Source organism: Oncorhynchus tshawytscha, linkage group LG25 (assembly GCF_018296145.1).
Source record: "Oncorhynchus tshawytscha isolate Ot180627B linkage group LG25, Otsh_v2.0, whole genome shotgun sequence".
Taxonomy (NCBI): domain Eukaryota; kingdom Metazoa; phylum Chordata; class Actinopteri; order Salmoniformes; family Salmonidae; genus Oncorhynchus; species Oncorhynchus tshawytscha.
In genome coordinates, this window is record NC_056453.1 from 40,248,108 (window position 1) to 40,261,465 (window position 13,358).

The 13,358-nt window shown below is 39.8% G+C and overlaps 1 protein-coding gene across 1 annotated transcript in view; it reads left to right on the forward strand.

Moving 5' to 3' along the window:
- The window catches only part of LOC112224691 (histone acetyltransferase KAT6B-like), a 116,399-nt gene that overhangs the window by 84,019 nt on the left and 19,022 nt on the right, over nt 1–13,358 (forward strand). Inside the window, exon 12 of the mRNA XM_042305749.1 lies at nt 2,465–2,558. Within this exon, the coding sequence (XP_042161683.1) occupies nt 2,465–2,558 (94 nt within the window). The remainder of the gene's footprint in view (nt 1–2,464; nt 2,559–13,358) is intronic.

Below are 13,358 nucleotides of genomic sequence, written 5' to 3' on the forward strand. Positions count from 1 at the left end.
GTCTATACTATATTAGTCATGATTAATGCAGTGACACTGTCTATACTATATTAGTCATGATTAATGTAGTGACACTGTCTACTATATTAGTCATGATTAATGCAGTGACACTGTCTTTAGTATATTAGTCATGATTAATGCAGTGACACTGTCTATACTATATTAGTCATGATTAATGCAGTGACACTGTCTACTATATTAGTCATGATTAATGCAGTGACACTGTCTATACTATATTAGTCATGATTAATGCAGTGACACTGTCTATACTATATTAGTCATGATTAATGCAGTGACACTGTCTATACTATATTAGTCATGATTAATGCAGTGACACTCTATACTATATTAGTCATGATTAATGCAGTGACACTGTCTATACTATATTAGTCATGATTAATGCAGTGACACTGTCTATACTATATTAGTCATGATTAATGCAGTGACACTGTCTATACTATATTAGTCATGATTAATGCAGTGACACTGTCTATACTATATTAGTCATGATTAATGCAGTGACACTGTCTATACTATATTAGTCATGATTAATGCAGTGACACTGTCTATACTATATTAGTCATGATTAATGCAGTGACACTGCCTATACTATATTAGTCATGATTAATGCAGTGACACTGTCTATACTATATTAGTCATGATTAATGCAGTGACACTGTCTATACTATATTAGTCATGATTAATGCAGTGACACTGTCTATACTATATTAGTCATGATTAATGCAGTGACACTGTCTACTATATTAGTCATGATTAATGCAGTGACACTGTCTATACTATATTAGTCATGATTAATGAAGTGACACTGTCTATACTATATTAGTCATGATTAATGCAGTGACACTGTCTATACTATATTAGTCATGATTAATGCAGTGACACTGTCTATACTATATTAGTCATGATTAATGCAGTGACACTGTCTTTACTATATTAGTCATGATTAATGCAGTGACACTGTCTATACTATATTAGTCATGATTAATGCAGTGACACTGTCTATACTATATTAGTCATGATTAATGCAGTGACACTGTCTATACTATATTAGTCATGATTAATGCAGTGACACTGTCTATACTATATTAGTCATGATTGATGCAGTGACACTGTCTATACTATATTAGTCATGATTAATGAAGTGACACTGTCTATACTATATTAGTCATGATTAATGCAGTGACACTGTCTATACTATATTAGTCATGATTAATGCAGTGACACTGTCTATACTATATTAGTCATGATTAATGCAGTGACACTGTCTATACTATATTAGTCATGATTAATGCAGTGACACTGTCTTTACTATATTAGTCATGATTAATGCAGTGACACTGTCTTTACTATATTAGTCATGATTAATGCAGTGACACTGTCTATACTATATTAGTCATGATTAATGCAGTGACACTGTCTATACTATATTAGTCATGATTAATGCAGTGACACTGTCTATACTATATTAGTCATGATTAATGCAGTGACACTGTCTTTAGTATATTAGTCATGATTAATGCAGTGACACTGTCTATACTATATTAGTCATGATTAATGCAGTGACACTGTCTATACTATATTAGTCATGATTAATGCAGTGACACTGTCTATACTATATTAGTCATGATTAATGCAGTGACACTGTCTTTACTATATTAGTCATGATTAATGCAGTGACACTGTCTATACTATATTAGTCATGATTAATGCAGTGACACTGTCTATACTATATTAGTCATGATTAATGCAGTGACACTGTCTTTACTATATTAGTCATGATTAATGCAGTGACACTGTCTTTACTATATTAGTCATGATTAATGCAGTGACACTGTCTATACTATATTAGTCATGATTAATGCAGTGACACTGTCTATACTATATTAGTCATGATTAATGCAGTGACACTGTCTATACTATATTAGTCATGATTAATGCAGTGACACTGTCTATACTATATTAGTCATGATTAATGAAGTGACACTGTCTATACTATATTAGTCATGATTAATGCAGTGACACTGTCTATACTATATTAGTCATGATTAATGCAGTGACACTGTCTATACTATATTAGTCATGATTAATGCAGTGACACTGTCTATACTATATTAGTCATGATTAATGCAGTGACACTGTCTATACTATATTAGTCATGATTAATGCAGTGACACTGTCTATATTATATTAGTCATGATTAATGAAGTGACACTGTCTATACTATATTAGTCATGATTAATGCAGTGACACTATCTATACTATATTGGTCATCTTAAAAGCTAAATGTATTCACAAGGGATTGTGCGCGTTCATGTACGTGTGTGTGTGTGCACCATTGTGTGTGCGTGCGTGTGTGTGCTTTAGACAAGGACAGTGACACGTGCAGTAAATTGCCAGCTTCAGCAGAGCTCTGACATACTTGATCTGTTTCCCTTTCCCTCAGGAAAAGCTTTGCCAGCAGAAGTACAATGTCTCCTGTATAATGATCATGCCTCAGTACCAAAGGCAAGGGTTTGGAAGGTTCCTCATTGATTTCAGTAAGTCCCTTAATGCGTTCTAAGAACATAAAACTCAATGCCAGCTTGATTCTAGAATGCTTGCCTGATTTTAAAATGTTTCCTCAGGCATAGATTTGTGTCAGTCAGGTGCTTGTGAATTAGTTGAAATGTGTAAATCAAGGCAATTTATACTGATCAAAAATATAAATGCAACAATTTCAAAGATTTTACTAAATTACAGTTCATATGAGGAAATCAATCAATTGAAATCAATTAATTAGGCCTTAATCTATGGATTTTACATGACTGGGAATACAGATACCTTAAAGTAAATGGGCCTCAGGATCTCATCATGGTATTTCTGTGCATTAAAATTGCCATTGATAAAATGCAATTGTGTTGTCTGTAGCTTATGCCTGCCCTTACCATAACACTAACGCCACCACGGGGCACTCTGTTCACAACATTGACATCAGCAAACTGCTCGCCGACATGACGCCATACATGTGGTCTTCGGTTGTGAGGCCAGTTGGACGTCCTGCCAAATTCCCTAAAACGAAGTTGGGAGGCGGCTTATGGTAGAGAAATTAACATTCAATTGTCTGGCAACAGCTCTGGTGGATATTCCTGCAGTCAGCATGACACTTGCACGCTCCCTCAACTTGAGACATCTGTGGCATTGTGTTGTGTGACAAAACTACACATTTTAGTGGCCTTTTATTGTTCCCAGTACAAGGTGCACCTGTGTAATGGTCATGCTGTTTAGTCAGCTTCTTGATATATGCCACACCTGTCAGGTGGATGGATTATCTTGGCAAAAGAGAAACGCTCACTAACAGGGATGTAAACAAATTGATGCACAACATTTGAGAGAAATATGCTTTTTGTGCGTAATGGAACATTTCTGGGATCTTTTATTTCAACTCATGATGGGACCGTGTTGCATTTATATTTTCGTTCAGTGTACTTGCATAAGAGTATGTTTTCAATAATATAATCGGGACGTTCTGGTGTACTTATGAAAACAACTGCTGCCTAGAGACGGCATTGTGTTTAGGTGCCAGATTTGGACAGTTTGTCATAGCTATTTAATTAGTACACTTTTTTTCTCTTTGGAGGAGTGTGTGTGTGTGTGTGTGTGTGTGTGTGTGTGTGTGTGTGTGTGTGTGCGATGTAATGGAGTGTTTGATTTCCTGCCCATTTGGTTGGAGAGAGAGGGGGAGAGAGGCTGGATGATATTGACAGTGTGTTGATAACAGGGAGAGAAGGATTAAGAAGAGATTGAACACAGCTGAGTTCTGAGCTCAAAGAGGGCTTTATTGGAAAATGGCATGTGTCCTAAATGTCACCCTATGTAGTGCGCTACTTTTGACCAGGTTCCAACAGGGCTGTAGTGCACTAACTAGGGAAAAGGGTGCCATTTGGACTGTACACTGTGGCTTTGGAATTGGAAGTTGTTCAGATTAAAAATGTTCTGCTTTTATTGGATGGTATTAGAGATACACTTGGTCTCAGGTAGCTTCGCTGCGAGAGGGAAAGCATTAGCTTCGTTTGCCAGCGTGAATAATGCTTTTCTTTCTCTCTCTCTCTAATCATTACCCCCAGTGGATTCCGAATAGGCTTTTTGTTTAGATGGTAAATCACAGCAAATGCATTTAGTAAAACACACAGAATAAAATATGACTTGTTAGTGTTAGAATATTATTTTCTGTGTTTTAACTTATTACTCTGTTCTAGCAGTGTATTTTTATTTTTTTTGTAAATTATTGACAATTCTCTTCTTTCTCCTGAGCTTTGGGTAATGAACATTTGTCATAATGACTGGCATATTATGTATTCAGTGTTTGGTGATTAGATGTGCTTGTTTGGTTCCTGGTAGTGGGTGCACACATTAAAAGACATTCATTAATTTCAAGCTGCTTATAATGGATGACCCTTGACAGAACAGCTCTAAAACAAATTACATACAGACACCGCTACCTTTTTTACGTTTTGTTTTTTTCCTCTTCATCTCTAATAAGTGCAGCCTTTTGTGAGAAATGACATCCAGCTGCTTCTCCTCCATTTGTTCTGTGGCTTTGTTTCCCCCCCCTCTTCTCCTCTCCCCCTTCCTCTCCATCTCCTTTTGTTGCCCTTGGCAGCATGTATCATAGCTGACAGAGGTTGAAGGAGAGGGAAACTGATTGCCTCCCTTTCTACTGTTTGAAGGTGAAAATGGATCTGCTCCCCCACATAGGATGTCATGTCATGTTATGAATGTCATTTTTGACAGGACGGAGATTGAAATGAAATCTAAGACATGCAGCTGTCTCTGGCTAGCATGTGTTTTTGTCTTTTTTAGGTTACATAGTAACCTACTTTCTCACAAAATGGTATTGTTTGAATGTGGACGTGTCCCCAAATCTGGCTTGTCTACTACTTATTTAAATTGCATACTGTGTACTAATCATACAACATACTATTTAGAACATACTGTTTAGTTAAAACGAATGCAGTAGGCACCAAATAATGGCACACTAGGCTCCTCCTACTGAGAGTGCATCATCTAATGTACAGTTGTGTTGATTTCCACCATTCATTCATTTTGGTACAACCTGTTCCCTCAGCTGATGATCAGCTGTTGTCAGACGCCATGGGTCTCCGAATAGGATTCTCTTCCCCAATAGAGTGAATTCTACTAGAAGAAAGGCTAAAATTAGTATGACATCCTGGCATCTAAAGCATACAACATTATCTCAATTCGGGTTGTCTATGTAAATGCAGTATTGTTTCATTTGAATGTCTTGTTAGTCTCCAACAGTAGGTAACCTATCTGACTTGAGATCATTTTTAATTCCATAATCAGCCCATTTCTGTATGGGATAATCATCGAGGGGCTGTGCGTTCCATAGAAGGTGTGTTCCACGATGCGCTAACTGAGTGGAACTAACCTTCCACAGAGTGGCACTATTTTCCACAGAACACATGGAGCCCCAAGTTCCTTTTTATACCATGGCTATAATTTAGTACTTTTGACACTAGACAGTAGTTGCCTTGGTAACCAAACAGACTTGCTAGTTTAGCTAACCAAACCATCAGTCCTACCTTGCTATTATGTAGGGCCGCCCCCAATTAGTTGACTGGTCAATTGTTTGGTCGTTAGGCTGTTGGTCGACAGAGATTTTTTTTAGTCTGTAACAAATACAGAACCAGCAAATAGAACCAGCAAAATATATTTTAGATTCTTAGCCAACCTTTGCCTTGATGACAGCTTTGCACACTCTTGGCATTCTCTCTACCAGCTTCATGAGGTAGTCACCTGGAATGCATTTCAATTAACACGTGTGCTTTGTCAAAAGTTAATTTGTGGAATTTCTTTCCTTAATGCGTTTGAGCCAATCAGTTGTGTTGTGACAAGGTAGGGGTGGTATACAGAAGATAGCCCTATTTGGTAAAAGACCAAGTCCATATTATGGCAAGAACAGCTCAAATAAGCAAAGAGAAACGACAGTCCATCATTACTTCAAGACATCAAGATCAGTCAATGCGGAAAATTTCTAGAACTTTGAAAGTTTCTTCAAGTGTAGTCGCAAAAACCATTAAGCATTGGGCCAGTAACAGAAAGGTTGCTAGATCGAATCCCCTGAGATCGAATCCCCAAGCTGACGATGTAAATTTCTGTCATTCTGCCCCTGAACAAGGCACTGTTCCTAGGCCGTCATTATAAATAAGAATTTGTTCTTAACTGACTTGTCTAGTTAAATAAAGGTTACATTTAAAAAAAATAAAAATAATAATAATTAAACAGTGCTATGATGAAACTGTCTCTCATAAGGACCACCACAGGAAAGGAAGACCCAGAAGTTACCTGTGCTGCAGAGGACAAGTTCATTAGAGTTACCAGCCTCAGAAATTGCAGCCCAAATAAATGCTTTGCAGAGTTCAAGTAACAGACACATTTCAACATCAACTGTTCAGAGGAGACTGTGTGAATCAGGCCTTCACCACTACTAAAGGACACCAATAGTAAGATGAGACTTGCTTGGACGAAGAAACAAGAGCAATGGACATTAGACCAGTGGAAATCTGTCCTTTGGTCTGATGAGTCCAAATTTGAGATTTTTGTGATTTTTGATCTTTGTGAGACGTGGAGTAGGTGAACAGATCTCCGCATGTGTAGTTCCCACCGTGAAGCATGGAGGAGGAGGTGTGGGGTTGCTTTGCTGGTGACACTGTCTGTCTATGATTTATTTAGAATTCAAGGCACACTTAACCAGCATGGCTAGCACAGCATTCTGCAGCGATACGCCATCCCATCTGGTTTGCGCTTAGTTGGACTATAATTTGTTTTTCAACAGGACAATGACCCAAAACACACCTCCAGGCTGTGTAAGGGCTATTTGACCAAGGAGAGTGATCGAGTGCTGCATCAGATGACCTGACCTCCACATTCACCCGACCTCAACCCAATTGAGATGGTTTGGGATGAGTTGGACCGCAGAGTGAAGGAAAAGCAGCCAACAAGTGCTCAGCATATGTGGAAACTCCTTCAAGACTGTTGGAAAAACATTACAGGTGAAGCTGGTTGAAAGAATGCCAAGTGTGTGCAAAACTGTCATCAAGGCAAAGGATGGCTACTTTGAAGAATATAAAATATATTTTGTTTTGTTTAAAGCTTTTTTGCTTACTACGTGAATCCATATGTGTTATTTCAGAGTCTTGATGTCTTCACTATTATTCTACAATGTAGAAAATAGTCAAAATAAAGAAAAACCCTTGAATGAGTAGGTGTGCTCAAACGTTTGACTGGTTCTGTAGCTCCGTACTGCATCGGCTTACTCCTCCCAGACGTCGGATTGTCCTCGCACCCAGATACACGATGTCTCTCTCCAGAATGTGCTCTCTCCCGACAATTAGTACACATTCATTGTTTTATATGAATTGTTTGAGTTTGATTGTTAGTGTATGTCAATTTCCCAATGCCTATATCACCAGTCGTACATTTACCGTTAATTCCTATAATTTAGAATCTACAATATTTGTTACTTTGGTTACGGTAATTTATTTGAATTGCATTCAATATTATTATTTCAGTCTTCCTGTTCTCATTATCAGAGTGGACACATTGTTTGCTGAGTGCACAACCTATGCTACACTTGTGAGAAACAAGTTTTGATTTATTTCTTTCCAGTTTAGCCGTTGTCTTTTGTTTGAAACGTCAATGTTGAGTGAGGATGCACAGGCATAGAAGAAGGCCTATAGGCTACCTGGCCTGCGCGCAAATGTAGGCTTATAAATGTGCTCATTTGTGGATCTGATAGTATTCCTGATTGGCACCACCACTAATGACCTGTGGAGCTTCTCAAAGTAATGTTTTCTTCACCTCCAAACAGCAAGCAAACAAAGTCTGTTTTTCCATCCATTGAGAATTTAACTAGTTCCGCAACGCATTTGAAAAATCTTTTGAGCGCTCTCCCTTTCGATAACCACAGAGCGTGAAAGGGAAAAATGTCATGCTCTGATCAATTGGAAATGTCATAAAATAGGCCAGTCCTATTTCAGTGCTTGACTTGGACTGAAATAGGTTCCGGTGTTGTGCCGAAAAGCTACCCCCTGTCAGAATCCCCCCCTTCACGTGAACACAAATTCTTCATTGCTGCGACTTGCTTGAGATTTCTGATCACTTTAGGCTGCGTTTCATTTTTTTATAAAAATTATGACGGTTTGATCGCAGGGAGACGTTAGTAATGTCTGCAGTTTTCGGTTTGGCTATTTGTTTAAAATGTATTATCTTATTAATTATTAATTCTGGTTGTCTATCCTGATGTGAAGTTTGCTCTATGGAAAGTATTTGACTCTAGCCACAAAATTAGAAGGGGGGGCAAGGCTATTTTCTTGCCTGCCGAAATTCTCCTCCCACCTTCTATTTTGGGACTGCAAGGCCTGGCACGCTTCATAATCATTTTGGTAGCTCTTGTTGACCAGTAGAGTGTAATACAGAAAGTAAAATTAGAGTATAAAGAAACATAAACATGTATTTTAGAAACCTTTTCTAATGTTTTAAGGAAATAAAAAAATAATACACATATTGTCACACAAAAATAGAGAGGTAAGTTTGTTAACAAACATTTAGATGGGAAATACAAATGTATATATTTGCATAATAAGATATAATATGACAATAAATCACATGAATAAATTGGAAAGCTGCAACAGCTCGACTGAACATTTAGTTCCACTTTTTATGGAAAGTTTTCCAGGTGATACTGTCGCCTGGACCTCAAACCTCGTCCTGACAGGCAGCGCAGACATAATCCTCCTATGATAGGATGGTACCGGACCGGTGGAACCAACGTGGGCTAGCGGTCACAACCAATCTGAAATTTATGATGAAAAATGTTCATATATTTACCACATTAAATACATTTTCTTGCTTTACAATTATTTCATTATCAGACAACAAAGTGGATAATACTACCTCTAGAAATATTACTACTTATACAAATTCGTACTCGTAAAAATGTGCCTTTAGAAGTGAACAAGAAATTACCCAGGTAGTGTCTTCCTCATTATTGTCCACCTCACCACAGAAGTGGCACAGTTGGCACAGGTCATCTAGCAAAACATCATGTCAAGTAGTCTATACATCTTTACGTGTATTTTTCTGAGCAAACGGGGAACAAGTGAATAGTATTGGTTTCTTGTAACACAATTATTTAAATACATGTGTTTTAGTGGCTATCTAGTCAAAAGGTGGATCAAAGATAACCTTGAAAGATCCATATAAATGTTTTTTCAACTTACCTGTGTTTTGGAGGAGAGCGACTGCTATTTCTTCTCTCCTGATGTTACCATCTTTGTATTTGTAAAGACAATCGACTCCTCCTTCAGAACACATTCAGCAAACTGGGGAAAAAAATGTGGTGGTCATTTGATATTTCCCCAATAGAATTATGTTACACTTAAGATTATAATTTGCAAGTATACAATGACATTTTACACACGTGTATGTGTTCACATGTACACTGCTCAAAAAAAATAAAGTGAACACTAAAATAACACATCCTAGATCTGAATGAATGAAATATTCTTATTAAATACTTTTTTTCTTTACATAGTTGAATGTGCTGACAACAAAATCGCACAAAAATTATCAATGGAAATCAAATGTATCAACCCATGGAGGTCTGGAGTGACACTCAAAATTAAAGTGGAAAACCACACTACAGGCTGATCCAACTTTGATGTAATGTCCTTAAAACAAGTCAAAATGAGGCTGAGTAGTGTGTGTGGCCTCCACGTGCCTGTATGACCTCCCTACAACGCTTGGGCATGCTCCTGATGAGGTGGCGGATGGTCTCCTGCGGGATCTCCTCCCAGACCTGGACTAAAGCATCCGCCAACTCCTGGACAGTCTGTGGTGCAACTTGGTGTTGGTGGATGGAGCGAGACATGATGTCCCAGATGTGCTCAATTGGATTCAGGTCTGGGGAACGGGCGGGCCAGTCCATAGCATCAATGCCTTCTTGCAGGAACTGCTGACACACTCCAGCCACATGAGGTCTAGCATTGTCTTGCATTAGGAGGAACCCAGGGCCAACCACACCAGCATATGGTCTCACAAGGGGTCTGAGGATCTCATCTCGGTACCTAATGGCAGTCAGGCTACCTCTGGCGAGCACATGGAGGGCTGTGCGGCCCCCCAAAGAAATGCCACCCCACACCATGACTGATCCACCACCAAACCGGTCATGCTGGAGGATGTTGCAGGCAGCAGAACGTTCTCCAAGGCATCTCCTGTCACGTCTGTCACATGTGCTCAGTGTGAACCTGCTTTCATCTGTGAAGAGAACAGGGCGCCAGTGGCGAATTTGCCAATCTTGGTGTTCTCTGGCAAATGCCAAACGTCCTACACGGTGTTGGGCTGTAAGCACAACCCCCACCTGTGGGCGTCGGGCCCTCATACCACCCTCATGGGGTCTGTTTCTGACCGTTTGAGCAGACACATGCACATTTGTGGCCTGCTGGAGGTCATTTTGCAGGGCTCTGGCAGTGCTCCTCCTGCTCCTCCTTGCACAAAGGTGGAGGTAGCGGTCCTGCTGCTGGGTTGTTGCCCTCCTACGGCCTCCTCCACGTCTCCTGATGTACTGTACTGTCTCCTGGTAGCGCCTCCATGCTCTGGACACTACGCTGACAGACACAGCAAACCTTCTTGCCACAGCTCGCATTGATGTGCCATCCTGGAATAGCTGCACTACCTGAGCCACTTGTGTGGGTTGTAGACTCCGTCTCATGCTACCACTAGAGTGAAAGCACAGCCAGCATTCAAAAGTGACCAAAACATCAGCCAGGAAGCATAGGAACTGAGAATTCATCTGTGGTTACCACCTGCAGAACCACTCCTTTATTGGTGGTGTCTTGCTAATTGCCTATAATTTCCACCTGTTGTCTATTCCATTTGCACAACAGCATGTGAAATTTATTGTCAATCAGTGTTGCTTCCGAAGTGGACAGTTTGATTTCACAGAAGTGTGATTGACTTGGGAGTTACATTGTGTTGTTTAAGTGTTCCCTTTATTTTTTTGAGCAGTGTATATTCTGTATTATGTGTGTATGTCTTAGTAGTGCCTCAGCGGCTCTTACCGGCACAGTCCAGCGGTTGTGTTCATTGGTGATGCCAATAATGTACTTGTACATCATTGTCTCAATCTGAAATTTAAAAGAGCAAGGATACAGTTGCTTGAGTTCAGAATCTGTCAGATATAATATTATGATATTATCAGAATAATCCAACCGGCCTTAAGTTTTGATTTCTTGCTCCCCCAAGTGCCAGTCATTTTAAAGGTGTCAATGCAGAAAGCTGCTCGGTTGACTGCCTGTTAAAATTCTGCACCAGATGGAACATGTAGGCATTGATGGTCTGACAGAAGAAAAAATGAAAGACAGTGAAGGTAAATCTGTTACATGTGGAAAAACAGCCATTTAGGTTTTCCTTACAAATACAGATGAATCACACACAGTGTTTTTACATATACTGTATGTGCATCACAGTCTTACCTCACTTTCCAGCTCCATATTTGGACCAGTTCTGTGGAGATACCGATAAAAGATTTGATATGGGCCGATTCTAAACAGCACATATACATATTTTCCTCCCCAAGCCTCTGCAACACCTGGAAGGATGTACCTGTAAGTGTACTGAGATATATAAATGGATCAACCTGACAAGATTACATACATACATTTTTGTTTATATCAGTAGCTGGTGTGGTGGCTGTGGAGGATGCTGGTGTTGTGGAGGATGCTGGTGTTGTGGAGGATGCTGGTGTTGTGGAGGATGCTGGTGTGGTGGCTGTGGAGGATGCTGATGTGGTGGCTGTGGAGGATGCTGGTGTGGTGGCTGAGGAGGTGAAGGATGCTGGTGTGGTGGCTGAGGAGGTGAAAGATGCTGGTGTGGTGGCTGAGGAGGTGGAGGATGCTGGCGTGGTGGTGGTGGCTGAGGAGGTGGAGGATGCTGGCGTGGTGGCTGAGGAGGTGGAGGATGCTGGCGTGGTGGCTGATGAGGTGGAGGATGCTGGTGTGGTGGCTGAGGAGGCTGCTGATTTTATTTTATGAGGTATCCGATGAGTCTCCTCTATATGAGGCCTCAGTTGATCCACACTTATTTTAGGGAAGATAACCCCCTTGTCATCTTCCAAGTCCGCGATTTTCCCTTCGAGACCGAGAATCGTATATATGGCCGAGATAGTTGGGATCTAGTCTGTCCCTTTCCTCTTCATTCATGTTGACTTTATTTTTCGCCCAAGTTTAATTTATTATTGTTATTATTATTTTTATTATTTTATTTTTTATTATTTTAAATGTAGGAAAATCCATAAGAGGGAAAACTATGATGGGATGGGGGATTGAGGGATGGGTAGAGGGCTCTGAAAATGATTATTGCTGAAATAGCCACTTCCTTTTGTGGCTAGAGTCTAATACTTCCTGTGGCACACATCAGAGGGCATAATAGGTCACCAAAGAAGATTCAGAAGTGTGCCAAGCTTTGCAGTCCCAAAATAGAAGGGGAGGGGGGGGGGGGGGGGTTCCTTAATTTTGTGGCTAGAGTCAAATAATTTCTGTGGCACACACTACTGGTCAACTTGAGCTACCAAATTCAAGAAAGATTTAAGATCCAGGCAGCCTCTCATTTTAACAATAAATTGTCGAGGTCACCCCCTTTCCTAGGGAGGGTGACATGTTCGATGCCGATATAACGAAGGGGCGAAATAGTGGTTCACTTCCAAAAAAGTGGGCCGTAACTGGGTAAGTCTTGTTTTTGCTCCTAGTTGTGCTACGATGCTCCAAGATTCTTACTTTTAGTTTGCGCTTCATTTTACTCACTTTTTTTTTTTTACCACAAGGACAAGATAAATAACTGCCTTTTGTAAAGCATGTGATAACACCTTTTGATTGGGATTTGTTTCCTTGTTTGACGGTGTTTGAAGGATCTACATTTGTAAGTGCCATTATATTAAGCACAGCCATTACACTTGTAGTTTCCATTCGGTAGAGGAGCAAATAGACTTGTTGTGCGGGTGTATTTTGGGAGTGGTAAATCAGAGTTTACCAATTGATCTCTGAGATTTCTGCCCTGCGAGAATACAGCCAAGGGAGGGCTTGAAAACACATTAACGATACTGTCATTAGATTTTAGAATGTGCCATTGTTTGAACAATTCCCTTAATTTATTCAGAGCACTTTGAATAGTGCGTAGTTAGAACACGAGACTGCTTCTTTTTGCCAGACTGTCCTTGAAAGAGATCATAATCTCGATTTGTTTGTGATTTTCTCAATGGCAGTATTATTATGACCGTTTTT